This window comes from Bombina bombina, chromosome 1, assembly GCF_027579735.1.
Source record: "Bombina bombina isolate aBomBom1 chromosome 1, aBomBom1.pri, whole genome shotgun sequence".
NCBI classification, from domain to species: domain Eukaryota; kingdom Metazoa; phylum Chordata; class Amphibia; order Anura; family Bombinatoridae; genus Bombina; species Bombina bombina.
In genome coordinates, this window is record NC_069499.1 from 92701339 (window position 1) to 92714842 (window position 13504).

The following is a 13504-nucleotide window of genomic DNA, read 5'->3' on the forward strand; positions in this document are numbered from 1 at the left end:
TCGGGGGCGGCAGATTAGGGGTTGATAAGTAAGATTATGGGTGTTTAGACTTGGGGTTCATGTTAGGGTGTTAGGTGTAGACATACATTTTATCAATGGGGCTGTGTTAAGGAGTTTTACGCTACTTTTTTGCAGGTGCTAGACTTTTTTTCAGCCGGCTCTCCCCGTTGATTCCTATGGGGAAATCGTGCACGAGCACGTATGACCAGCTCACCGCTGGCTTAAGCAGCGCTGGTATTGGAGTGCGTTAATGAGCAAAATTTTGCTCAACGCTCACTTCTTGTCTTTTAACGACGGGTTTCTGAAAACTCATAATACCAGAGCTGTAAGTAAGTGAGCGGTGAGACAAAACTGCTCGTTAGCACCGCGCATCTTCTAACGCAAAACTCGTAATGTGGACCATAGATTTTGACGGCAGATAAGAGCCATAGGCCCAGCAAGTCTGCTAGATATTTCCTAAACGTATAAACTTATCTAGTTCGTAGGATAGCTTTATGTTTATCCAGGTATTCTTAAATTCCCCCACAGTGTTTGTCATTACCACCTCTTGTGAAAGTTTATTTCATTAATCAATCACCCATTCTTTAAAGACATTCTTCCTCAAATTACTCCTGAATATACTACCCTTCAGCTTGAAATCATGTACTCTTGTTCTTGAAATGTTTATTTTTATGTAAATTTTTCCCAGCCTCAGTTTTACTAAGCCCTTTAATATACTTGAAAGTTGCTATCATTTCACCTATTTCCCTTCTCTCCTCTAAGCTATACATATTTAGGTCATTGAGCCTCTCCTGGTATATTTTATTTTTTACACCATGTACCATTTTGGTAGTCCTCCTTTGCACAGATTCAGGTTTGTTTATATCCTTACGGAGATAAGGGGGCCTATCTATCAAGCTCCGAAAGGAGCTTGACGGCCCGTGTTTCTGGCGAGTCTTCAGACTAAAGACCACAGCTTCATAACCTGTCCACCTGCTCTGAGCGATCAGGTTGATTGATACCTCCCTGCTGGCGGCCCATTGTGAGCTGCTGGTGCAATGCTGAATACGGAGAGCGTATTGCTCTCCGCATTCAGCGAGGTCTGGCAGGCCTGATCCGCACTGTCGGATCAGGACCGCCAGACTTAGTTAAATAGAGGCCAAGGCCTCAAGAACTGCACACAATTCTCAAGATGAGGCCTAACTAATGATCTGTAAAGTGGCATAAGAACCTTACTATTTCTGCTGCAAATACCTCTACCATTATATCCAAGCATTCTCTTGGACTTACTCACTGCAATAATACATTGTTTACTAAATTTTAAATTATCTGAAATAATAATTCCCAAGTCCCGTTCCTCATCTGTAACAGTCAGTAAAGTGTCATTGAGTCTGTAATTAACGTTTGGATTTTTCTTCCCTAAATGCATAATTTTACACTTTGCAGTGTTAAACTTTAAATCCCAGTCATTTGTCCAATCATCCAATTGTTGTGTATTACTTTTAATTTTATCTTTCCCCTGGGACATCTACTCTAGTACAAATGTTTGTATCATCTGCAAACAGACATAATTGTAGCCTTTTGCTGATATCTTTGATAAATATGTGAAACAAAACAGGCCCCAGAACTGACCCCTGAGGAACACCACTAGTAACAATCCCCTCTGCAGAATGTACTCCATTTACTAAGACACTCTGTTTTCTATCCTTAAGCCAGCTGTCTACCCAGTTCACATTTTTTGAGTCTAGACCTAGAATATACAGTTTGTGAATTAGTTTGTTGTGTGGGACTGTACTTTTGTTACATAATCAGGAAGTCACTTAGATTAGTTTTACATTATCTCCTTGAAGTAAAACCATGCTGATTTTGGTCCTCTAAATTGTTTATCTTCATGTAAGTCATATTTTTTTCTATTAAGAAACATTCCATTAATTTCCCTACTACTGAAGTTAAACTAACTGGCCTGTAATTCCAGATTGTTCCCTACTGCCCTTTTTATGAACAGGTACTACATTCACATATTTTCCAATCATCTGGAACAGCTCCTGTTAATAGGGACTGATTAAACAGATCAGGTAATGGGGGAGTTAGAACTGATCGAAGTTTAAAACCCTTGGATTAATATTATCAGGACCCACTGACTTTTTTTACATGTTTTTTTGATAATGCCAACAAAACCTCATCTTGTATAAAAAGATTAATACTAAGCTCATTTCTATTTTTTGTAGCATCCCTTAATGTAGACATTCTATTTTCACTATCTTTTGTGAAAACAGAACAGAAGTAATCATTAAGACAGTCTGCAATTTGCTTATCTCCTTCTACTATTCTACCATCAACTGTTTTCCATTTTACTATTCCAACCTCGGTTTTTCTTCTTTACTGATATATCTGAAGGTTTTGTCCCCATGTTTTACTGACTGTGCTATCTTCTCTTCTGCATGAGCTTTAACCTTCCTAATTAACTGCTTAGTCTTTTTTTGTTGGAGTCTCCATATTTGCATATCATCATCTGACTGTGTGTGTCTGTAATTTTTATAAGCTATCTTTTTTGTCTTTACAGCATGTGCTACTTCTTTGGAAAACTATATTGGTTTCTTCTTTCTTTTACTTTTACAGACATGTCTAATACAGTAGGCAGTTGCATCTAAAATGGCACTCTTCAAACATTCCCACTGTTCTTGAACCCCTTGAACTTAAATAGTTGTTTAGGTATTCTCCCAAGTATGAAAAATCCAACTTCCTAAAGTCTATGGGGTACATTTATCAAATGCCGGGCAGACATGATTCGCTGGGGAATTGCTTGTGCAATGCTTCCCCCTGCACATTCACGGCCAATCGGCCGCTAGCGTGGGCTGTCAATCATCCCAATCGTATCTGATCGGGATGATTGCAGTCCGCCATCTAATAGGTGGCAGACGAGTTAAGGAGGGTGCTCTGACAAAATGCAGACGGACATTTGGCCGACAGCATTCTGTCTGACGGACATTTGGCCGACAGACAGAATGCCAAAGCATGTTCCGAGTTCGGCCGAGGGCAGATACGCTCCAGAGTGCTCTGTTCTAATCAGAGCCTCGGGCACCACAACCGTCTCTGGGAACCTAACCATGGGTCTCAGCCTGCACGTCTTGTAATTCTATGTCTGTGAAATTATCTATCTATCTATCGAATCTATCTATTTATATATCTATCTATTGAATCTATCTATCAAATGTATCTATCTATCTATTGCATCTATTTATCTATCTAATCTATCTATTTATCAAATCTATCTATCTATCTACCTATATCATGGCCGGACTGTTATCTGACAGCCACTTGTGTGTCGGACTATTATCCATCGGCTAAATGCCCATCTGCCAAATCTCTGTCGGCCAAATGTCCGTCGTCTAGCAGTCCGGCCACAAATTGAAAACAATTATGTTCAAGTACAAATTTGATTGCTTGAAGAATGAAATCTAGATGTTTATCTGGAATATTCCATTCACAAAAGGCATTTGATTTAGCTTCCAGACCCAAATAATGGGGTATACATGTATATAGAGCCTATACATTACACGTTACCCAAAGGTTATCACCATTCCAATGGAGTCCTTCAAATTGAGATATCACATTCATTGTGTCCCTAAGGTATGCTCTAGTTTTTTCACCAATGGGTTGGAGAAAAAAAATCAATATGATCCGAAAGATTGCTGGTCAAAGAATTGAGCCTATACATTACACGTTACCCAAAGGTTATCACCATTCCAATGGAGTCCTTCAAATTGAGGTATCACATTCATTGTGTCCCTAAGGTATGCTCTAGTTTTTTCACCAATGGGTTGGAGAAAAAAAATCAATATGATCCGAAAGATTGCTGGTCAAAGAATTGATGCCAGATATATACGGTCTTTCCGTATACGGTCTTCCCGGAGGATTCTCCAACCTCTTGTTAACCTTAGGCTCTACCACTCAAACACCTTTGTCTGCTGATCGTATTACAATCTTATCATTATTCATGAGGTCCCTAAGTGCCTTTCTCTCATATTTAGATCAATTATCATTGATCAGACTTATTCATTTGTCCCCTTTCTTATCCATAGCTTTCCATAATTATTTACTAACTACATTATTGAAGGTATATTCCCCTTAGGCTCATACTGGATAAAAGGTAGATTTTTTTTTTTAAAGTACTTTGACAGATGTTAGGACTATCCTCATATGTACTTAAATTAAGTAAATCCTCCACTTCAATTTGATCTGGACTAGTCTGAACATAATTTTTTTAATTCAAGACTCCTAAACATACTCACAGTTTGATAATCCTCACTATTTAAAAAAAATGCTTTCACTATAAGCCATTTTATTATTCTTAATATAACATATTTTTTATGTAAGTTTTCAAATATATCAACATATACCTGAAATTTATTTGGGGGAGCTTTTGGAGCAAAATGAAGACCCTTACTTAATAATCATATTTCTATTGGAGAAAGATTATACCCAGACAGGTTAAAAATATTTGCCTTCGATCTTTCTAATTCCAATTTCTTGCATTTAGTTTTCTGGGCCCCTCCTCCCCTTAGTCCCCTGCTGTGATCTTGAGTACATTTTCGTCGCGGTAATGGTGTAAGATTGTACTTGTGTTCTTGAACTACTTGAGTTCTGGGATTCGTATGTGCCTGATACAAATAATAAGGTGGGCCCCTTTGTGTCTTTGGGTATGTCCTAAAAAAGTAGACCGTTTTTTTACATTTAATTTGTTCATATCTACTATCTTAGATCTTGCCCCTAGTTCTTCCCAAGTTTACAAAGAGCCATTGATATCACAATAGTCCCCTAAAGGACTAAAACTATAATGGATAATTAACCTTGAATTCTGATGGGTGTTGGGTGAGTCTAAGTATTAGTTCTCAGATCATATCTAAGCCTTTGTCTGTTATATTCCTCATTAGGACCCTGGATATTCATATTTTTATATTCATTTTTATTTTGTTTTTATTTTTATAATAGTGCTTATTAGGTACTGAAGTTGCTGAATGGGGCCCCTCCAGATTGTTTGATTTTTTATTTTATTTATTAGTCTCAGTCTCATCATTATCAAACTTTCCTTTTCCTATCTGTTTTTTAAAATTAGATTTTTCTTATTTATAAGAAAATACTTTATTATCTTTATAAATTTGCCCATCTAGGGGCACACGTTAAACTTGCACTCCACTTGTCACCTAGCCCTTTATATTCATATACGGTGTTTGCTGTCCCTCCCTAGAAAACTTTTTATAAATAATTTTAAGATTTTTTTTTTTTTAATAATAATAATAATAATAATCCAAATCATCAGTTCATGTACTACTGAAAAAAAAACATTCTGGGCAAGTTAACTGATACATATTAATAATGTTGTATTTTTTTTAGAACCATGCGTCTTTATTTGCCCAAGTTTTCAATCAGTGCTTCCCTTAATCTGAATGACATCCTCAGTGGAATGGGAATGAAAAATGTTTTCAGTGCTTCTGCAGATTTATCCGGAATTACTGAAGGTGGTGGATTGAAGGTGTCCAAGGTAGGTATAAGAATGCTCAGGGCCCGATAATCAAAACCTCACAAGTTCAGATGTGGTTTTTCACGCCAACCCTCACAGTGGCTGCCCTGGTGCAATTATGGTAAAAAGGGGCAGTCCCTGTGAGTGGCAAGATGTCTACTATTCAAAGTAATGGAGCTCGCTGGAAAGGGACACTTCACTCTGTAGAGCGAAGTTAGCAGTGAGCAGGGCGCACTTTAAAAATTAAATCCTACCACTATCTTCAGAACTCACCAAAAGTAAACCAAACTCAATGTTTAATGCTACATGGTCCGACTGGTCAACACTCCAAAACAAATTCCCAAAAATGTCATCCCCTAGGTCACCTCTCACAACACTACTCTGGAACACGGAATTTGAAATAGGTAAAACTTGGAATACTAGTGTCATGAGGGATCCATGTGATTTTCAAGATTTAATCCTCGTACACGACTTAACGGTTAAGGGTAAACTACACACGAGGGAAGAGCTAGTAGAACTGGGCCATCATTGTTTTAGTTCTTGGTTGTGTCACAAATGTGACACTACATACTATTCCATAGAAATAAAGAGGACTTTCTTAGACCCCTCACATCATTTGAAACAAAATGCATCAATAGGAATCAGATAGAAAAGGGGACAATATCCTGTATCAACTTCTCACAGAACAATTATTTCCTACCAGACTTACTTATGTACACAAGTGGGAGTTAGAACTAAATAAACAGATATCGCCAATGCAATGGAAACTTTGGTCCCATGCCACAGCGAAATCAGCACACTCTGCCTCATACTTGGAGACAAATATAAAAGTCCTCACGAGGTGTATTAACACCTCACAAATTAACACACATGTTTAGAAATGCAAGTAACAAATGCTGGAGGGGTTATGCGCAAGAAGGCACAATGCTACATATATGGTGGGACTGCCCTATATTAAATACATTTTGAAAAGAGATGATTTGACAATTGGAGAGGTCATAGGCTTCTCCCCAAAAATCTCCCCAGAGCTCTTTCTCTTCAATGATGTACTAGATATCACCTGTGAAATGAGACGCAGCATTACGCAAATTATGATTAATGCAGCAAAAAAATGAATTCCAAAATTATGGAAAAATACACAAGTGCCATACCTTAAATGTTAGACAGATATGATTCTGAAAATGGAGAGGTATTACTTTTTGACCTTGGGGTAGCTGTATTTATATTGGGACATTATGTTTTTATGGGAACAATACAAGTATAAATCAATACAATCCATACAATACTAAGTTCACTCCAGTCGGTGCATATAAGCATACAGATACGTGCACAGATTCTTGGTGGCAGCAATACTAATGTCAATATTTAATAGCACTATTAGTATTTAACAATGATGGTGGTATCGGTAAGGCAGTTATACTAAGGCACTATTTTAAGAACTTAAACTATATCCCTGGGCATTGTAGGTTTTGTTTTGTTTCCCCCCCCCCATCCCTCCCCCCCTCATCCCCACTTATACTATACTTATACTAATACATGTTAACATAACATAATAGAATTGTTGGAAAATTCTAAATGTATGTTCTGTTTGAAACAAAATATGTAATCATTACGGAAACCCATTGTTTTATGTTAATATATAGCTTGCGGAAGAGACAATCTCGATTTTCAAAATAAGAAATGAGACTTAAAAGAAGAATTTTTTTCTTACCCAAATTTCATAGGGTCTCAATGTCTGGACAATATGTAAAGTTTACAGAATTATCACATTGTTTGAACAGTATTTTAATATGCCTGTAACTGTATTCAATTTTCCATTAATAAAAACTAAGAAATAAAAAAATCAAAAAATCCTGTAGCCAATATAAATCACATGAAGCTTTTCGAGAAAAGCCCTCTCTCCTAGTTTGCAAGAAAAAAACTGTGAGATCTGTAGAATTACGCTGGGATTAAAAAAAAATTCATATATGCCTATGGAATGCTCATGTTCAGCCCATTTTACGAAAACAACAATTACGCTTTGTATTTTGTACTCATAAGTACGAATTTCTAAGTGATTTTTGCACACCCAGTGTACTTAAAGGGACAGTCTAGTCAAAATTAAACTTTTATGATTCAGATAGGGCATGTCATTTTAAGCAACTTTCCTTTTTACTTTTATCATTAAATTTGCTTTGCTCTCTTGTTATTCTTTGTTAAAAACCAAACCTAGATAGGCTCATATGCTAATGTCTGAACTGTTAAAGGCCGGCTCTTATCTCATTGCATTTCAACAGTTTTTTTCACAACTAGACAGCTTTAGTTCATGTGTGCCATATAGAGTGGAGTTACCTAAGAGTCAGCACTGATTGGCTAAAATGCAAGTCTGTCAAAATAAATGAAATAAGGGGGCAGTCTGCTGAGGCTTAGATACAAGGTAATTATAGAGGTAAAAGTATATTAATATAACAGTGTTGGGTATGCACAACTGGGGAATGGGTAATAAAGGGATTCCCTGTCTTTTTAAACAATAAGTAAGATGCTTCTTTAAATTTCAATTTATGCTGTTTATTTTTAATCCCATAACGCCCATGACGTACCATGTACATAGCCAGTTGTTAAGGAATTGTCTGCTTATAATAGCGAGGGTTTTGCAGCGAGTGGAAAGACGGTGCTATTGGACCCCCCTCTCCTCACTGTAGGCTTCCTAAAATAAATAATATTAACCCCTTAGTACTCTTTTTCTATACCCTACATAGGGTACGTCGTTGGGTTAATATGATTTATTCCTGAGTAGTTTACATACAAATTTAAGTTTTTGACAAAATATGATTTTTAGTGAAGAATTTTGTTACGATTTTTGATGCACCTTAACAATACAATTTTTTTACAGCGTATTTTTGTTTGAATAATTCAATTATTCATTTTGTAAGATTTTTGAAATACGAATTTCATTGTGCACTTTTCTGATGTATGCATCTCCGGTGACAGCTGCAACTCACCAGCTAGCTCTCAGTATTGCATTGCTGCTTGTGCCTACTTGGCTACCTAGGTAAACTCTTCAACAAAGAATACAAAGAGAACAAAGCAAAAAGCAAAATAAAAGTAAATTGGAAAATTGTTTAAAATTACATTTGGTAACTTTTAGCAACTGTACCCTAATAGTATAAAACACCTGTTTTGCACATTCTACATTCACCTGTTATCAGCTCATCTACAACAGGCATGCACATATATTCATAAATATTTAATAAACTATTTAATTTACAACTATTTTACAGTCTAAGGTTAAGTGATATAAATGTCTTCATGGTTTTATTCAGTATCTATAAATTAGTTATTACTGTAATTTATAATATTTCAGGATGTAATATAGTTTATACTTATGAGTTCCTTATATACACACTAGAATATAATTTTTAAAGTCACAGTCCAGCCAAAATTGAAATCCACTTAGATGCATTTCAGTTTTAAATAGAAGCATTTAGGTAATATACCTGTATTAGCAAAAATGCTTCTAATAAAAGCTATATTTGTTTCAAAAGTGTATTTAAGTATGCACCGTGCACCAGCATTTTATACATAGCACTTACTCAGAGAGCCTAATGTGCTTGTTCCATCTGGTAATGACTTGATTTGTTAATTGCTGGCATGATACAAGTCCCACTGGCTCTCTGAGCAGCTGCAGTATTTAAAATGCTGGTGCACTAAGAATATCTAGCTACGGTATGCTTCACATGCACGTGCAGTGAAACATGTTGATGTGACCACAATGCTATATTGTTTTGTTTATTAAAAACCCACCACTGAGAACAAGTTTTCAACAGAAGAGCTTTTCAAAATAGAAACTGGGAGGTCTCCTGAAACTGACCAATACAATAGCAATTTCACACCTCTTAAGATTTAGGAATAATGCATTCCAGTAACCCCTTTGTTCACTCTGCAAGGAAAATACTCATTTGCATGTGTGGCATTCACCTACTGCCATCCAAATACATCCTTAACATAGAGTATCCCTATGAATGCCATACTTCTTTAGTCACTTCAGGAAAACAACCTCTGCAAATGGTGTGATTTTATATTTAATTTTTAGTACTTGATTATAAATCACAATCGTACTGTAGGGATTTTCACTTACAGTACTAGCTTCTTGTAAAATCCATTTTTAAAGGAGATTGCTTAGCAGAGACTTTCATAGTTAACAATTGCAATCTGTTTCATTCCTCACTACTGCTAACCTATCCAGTGACGTGCAGTAATAGGAGGCAGGGGAGGCAGAGGAGGGGGAGGCAGAGCAAAGATTTAAATTAATATTTATTATAAAAAAAAGTATGTGTTTTTTTCTTATTAAACTTTGGCCACGCCCACCCCGCTCCAAGGGTACCCGCACCCACAATGGCGATTTTCACTGATGACTGATCTACTGTACACTCTCTGCGGCTCTGCGCTTGCGCTGCCAAATTCACCATGTTGCGCAATTATCTAAATATATATTTGTTAGGATGGGCAGACTATGCACTATTTTTTTATCACTATATGGTCACTTTGCAACTTTTACAAGTATTGTTTTAAACAATATATTATTTCTATTGCTTGTTAAATGACCGTTTTCATTTTGGCATGAACTGAAAACAAAATGGTAACTACGTGTTCTATGCAAACCCATATAATTATTCTTTCTTTACTGGATTTTAACTTTGATTAAACTGTAAATCATGACACCACTGCTTTGCTGCTTTGTGACTTTCTAAGAGATCCTTAAATGAGATTGCTACTTTGCGACCGGGTTTTTAAAAGGGACACGCCTCTATGCATGTTAAGTACAAACTTGTTCACAATATTGCCTTTCAATGTGCCTGCACCTACATTAGTGAACTTGTAATCTTGAACAAGCATTCGTTACTGTGAGTTCAGTAATGTAGGCACTTTCATGAACGAGTTTGGACTTAGAATGCATGGTGGTGTGTCCACTATAAAAACAAGGTCACAAAAGCACAATTTTAATAGTCTCTTAGGAAAATACAAAGCAGCAAGGCATCTGGGTCACGATTTACAGTAGTGGGTGGAGCTTAAATAATTAATTCTTTATAATTATACAAATGCACTCAGACAAATGCTTTTTTTAAAAAAAAAAAACGATGAAGAACAATGTATTAACAAAACATAGAAGTATGACATAAATGTACATTAATTAGCTTATTATATAAATACATAATACATAAAAAAAAATCTATTGTGGCTGAGTTGATCACAGGTGAAGGCTGTAAGAGCAAACCATTATTTTAACCATTTTAATTGAGTTGCTAAGCAACATGCTCGGAGAAATTAATTTTACTGTACAAATGATCTCTTTTCTGGACAAAAAATGAAAACAAGGAGGGTGTGATGCTTAAAGAGACAGTAAAGTGAAAGTTACACTTTCATGATTCAGATAGAGCATGTGATTTTATCCAACTTTCCAATTTAATTCTATCGTCAAATTTGTTTTGTTCTCTTGGAATATTTTGTTGAAGAGTTAACCTAGGTGGGTTCATAGGGCTTCAGGAGCGTGCATGTGTCTTGAGCACTCTTTGGCAGCAGTATTTGTAACTTTTTATAACATTTTTTTAAAAACAATGTTGCAAACACAACTTCCATATACTGCTAAGCATGTGCACTCTCCTTAAGTCCTTTGAGCCCACCTAGGTGTGCTCTTCAACAAATAATACCCAAAAGAACAAAGTAAAATTGATAATAGAAGTAAATTGGAAAATTGTTTGAAACTGCATGCTTCATCTAGACCATAAAAGTTTAATGTAGACTTTACTGTCCCTTTAACACCTTACAATTACAAATTGTTCATGCCGTTGTAAAATAGAAGGATGTAAAGTTGAGCTCTGGAGCCACAATACAGTGGAGCTCTCAAGACAGACAAAGTTAAAGGGACATGAAACCCAATTTTTTTCTTCCATGAATTAGAAAGAGTATACAATTATAAACAACTTTCTAATTTACTTACATTATCTAATTTGCTTCATTCTCTTGATATTCTTTTGCTATCTAGATATGCTTAGTAGCTGCTGATTGGTAGCTGCACATAGATGCCTCCTGTGATTGGCTCACCATGTGCATTGCTATTTCTTCATTAAAGGATATCTAAATAATGAAGCAAATAAGATAATCAAAGTAAATTGGAATGTTGTTGAAAATTGTATTCTCTATCTTAATCATGAAATAAAATGTTTGGGTATAGTGTCCCTTTAATGACAATCACCTGCCGGTGTCTTGCTTAGGACCAATTCTAGTGTGCAACTTTTACTTTGTATTTAATCCCTTTGTTCATAGTTAGTAATGTTCATCCATTAAGAGTGACTCCAGAATTGTTATTGTTTAAAAAGATAAATAATCACTTTTTGCATAACCAACACAGTTATATTAATACACTTTTTACCTCTGATTACCCTGTTGATAAAAGTAAATTGTTTAAAATTGCATGCCCTATCTGAATCATGAAAGTTTTATTTTGACTAGACTGTCCCTTTAATAGCAAAATGCTTAGGTTATTTAGGAGGATTAGTAAATTTATCATACCGCAACAGTCTCAAGTACATTTCTCAACTGTTAATAATATGATATTTAATTAAGGCTAAATTTAATTTTATGTTTCAGGCTATCCACAAGGCCGTGTTAGATGTTAACGAAAAAGGGACAGAAGCAGCTGCTGCCACAGCTATTGAAATGACACGGTTAGCCTCCTTCGAATCTGAGAGAGTTGATAGACCTTTTCTCCTGTTAATCTGTAACCAAGACACTAACAGCATCCTCTTCATGGGAAGAGTTGTCGATCCAACAGAAAAATAACCAGTAACAATATATGCTTAACGTGTGCTTGTGACAGAGGTTTATTGATCGTAATTATCATTTATGTATTTTTTTTTTTAATTAAAACATCTCTGTAAACTGATCCCGTGTGTCCTTTCTTCAGTTTCAGCTTTCAGACATATATGAACCTGTTTTATTTGTAATATTTTTTAACCACAATGGCCAGAATGTTTTCATTTATGACCTTTTAAGATTAAAGGGATACTGAACCCAAATAATTTCATACATGATTCAGATAGAGCATGCAATTTTAATCAACTTTCTAATTTGTAAGCTTATGAGCCAACCCATTTTTGGTTCAGCACCCTGGATAGCGTTTGCTGATTGGTGGCTACATTTAGCCACAAATCAACAAGCTCTACCCAGGTGATGAACCAAAGATTGACTGGCTTGTAAGTTTACATTCCTGCTTTTTAAAATAAATACACCAAGAGTACGAAGACAAATTTATAATCTGAGTAAATTAGAACATTGTTTAACATTGCATCCTCTATCTAAATCATGAAAGAAATAATATGGGTTTAGTATCCCTTTAAGCACATGATCTAATACAGTCCTGTGGAATTTAGATGCCTGTAAAGCTAGGATCTATAACTCATAAAACACATGCTCTAATGCAGTGTTTCTCTACCCCCTACAGTCCTGGTTTTCATTATAGCTGAACTAGAGCACAGGTGAAATAATCAGCTGATCAGTAGCCAACCTGCTCTCACCAATCAGCTGATTATGTCACCTGTGCTCTAGTTAGGCTATAATGAAAACCTGGACTGTTGGGGTTACTTGAGGACCGTGGTTTAGAAACGCTGTTCTAATGCAGTATAGTATGTAATTCTTGCAGTATGTAAACAGTAATACTAATATTAAAGGGACATGAAACCCAATATTTTTCTTTCATGGTTAAGATAGGGAATACAATTTAAACAACATTCTAATTTACTTCTATTGCTTAATTTGCTTCATTCTTCAGATATCCTCTGTCGAAGAAATAACATTGCACATGGGTGTGCCAATCACATAAGGCATCTATGTGCAGCCACCAATCAGCAGCTACTGAGCCAATTTAGATATGTTTTTTAAGAAGGGATATTAAGAGAATGAAGCAAATTAGATAATAGAAGTAAATTGGAAAGCGGTTTAAAATTGCATGTTCTATCTGAATTATGA

General features: G+C 35.8%; 1 protein-coding gene across 1 annotated transcript in view; it reads left to right on the top strand.

The window, feature by feature from the left end:
* LOC128644880 (serine protease inhibitor A6) overlaps positions 1 to 12422 on the top strand; it is a 60717-nt gene extending 48295 nt beyond the window's left edge. The window contains exons 4-5 of the mRNA XM_053697515.1: positions 5374 to 5521; positions 12128 to 12422. Of these exons, the coding sequence (XP_053553490.1) occupies positions 5374 to 5521; positions 12128 to 12319 (340 nt within the window). The 3' untranslated portion in view covers positions 12320 to 12422. The remainder of the gene's footprint in view (positions 1 to 5373; positions 5522 to 12127) is intronic.
* The last annotated feature ends 1082 nt before the right edge of the window (positions 12423 to 13504 follow it).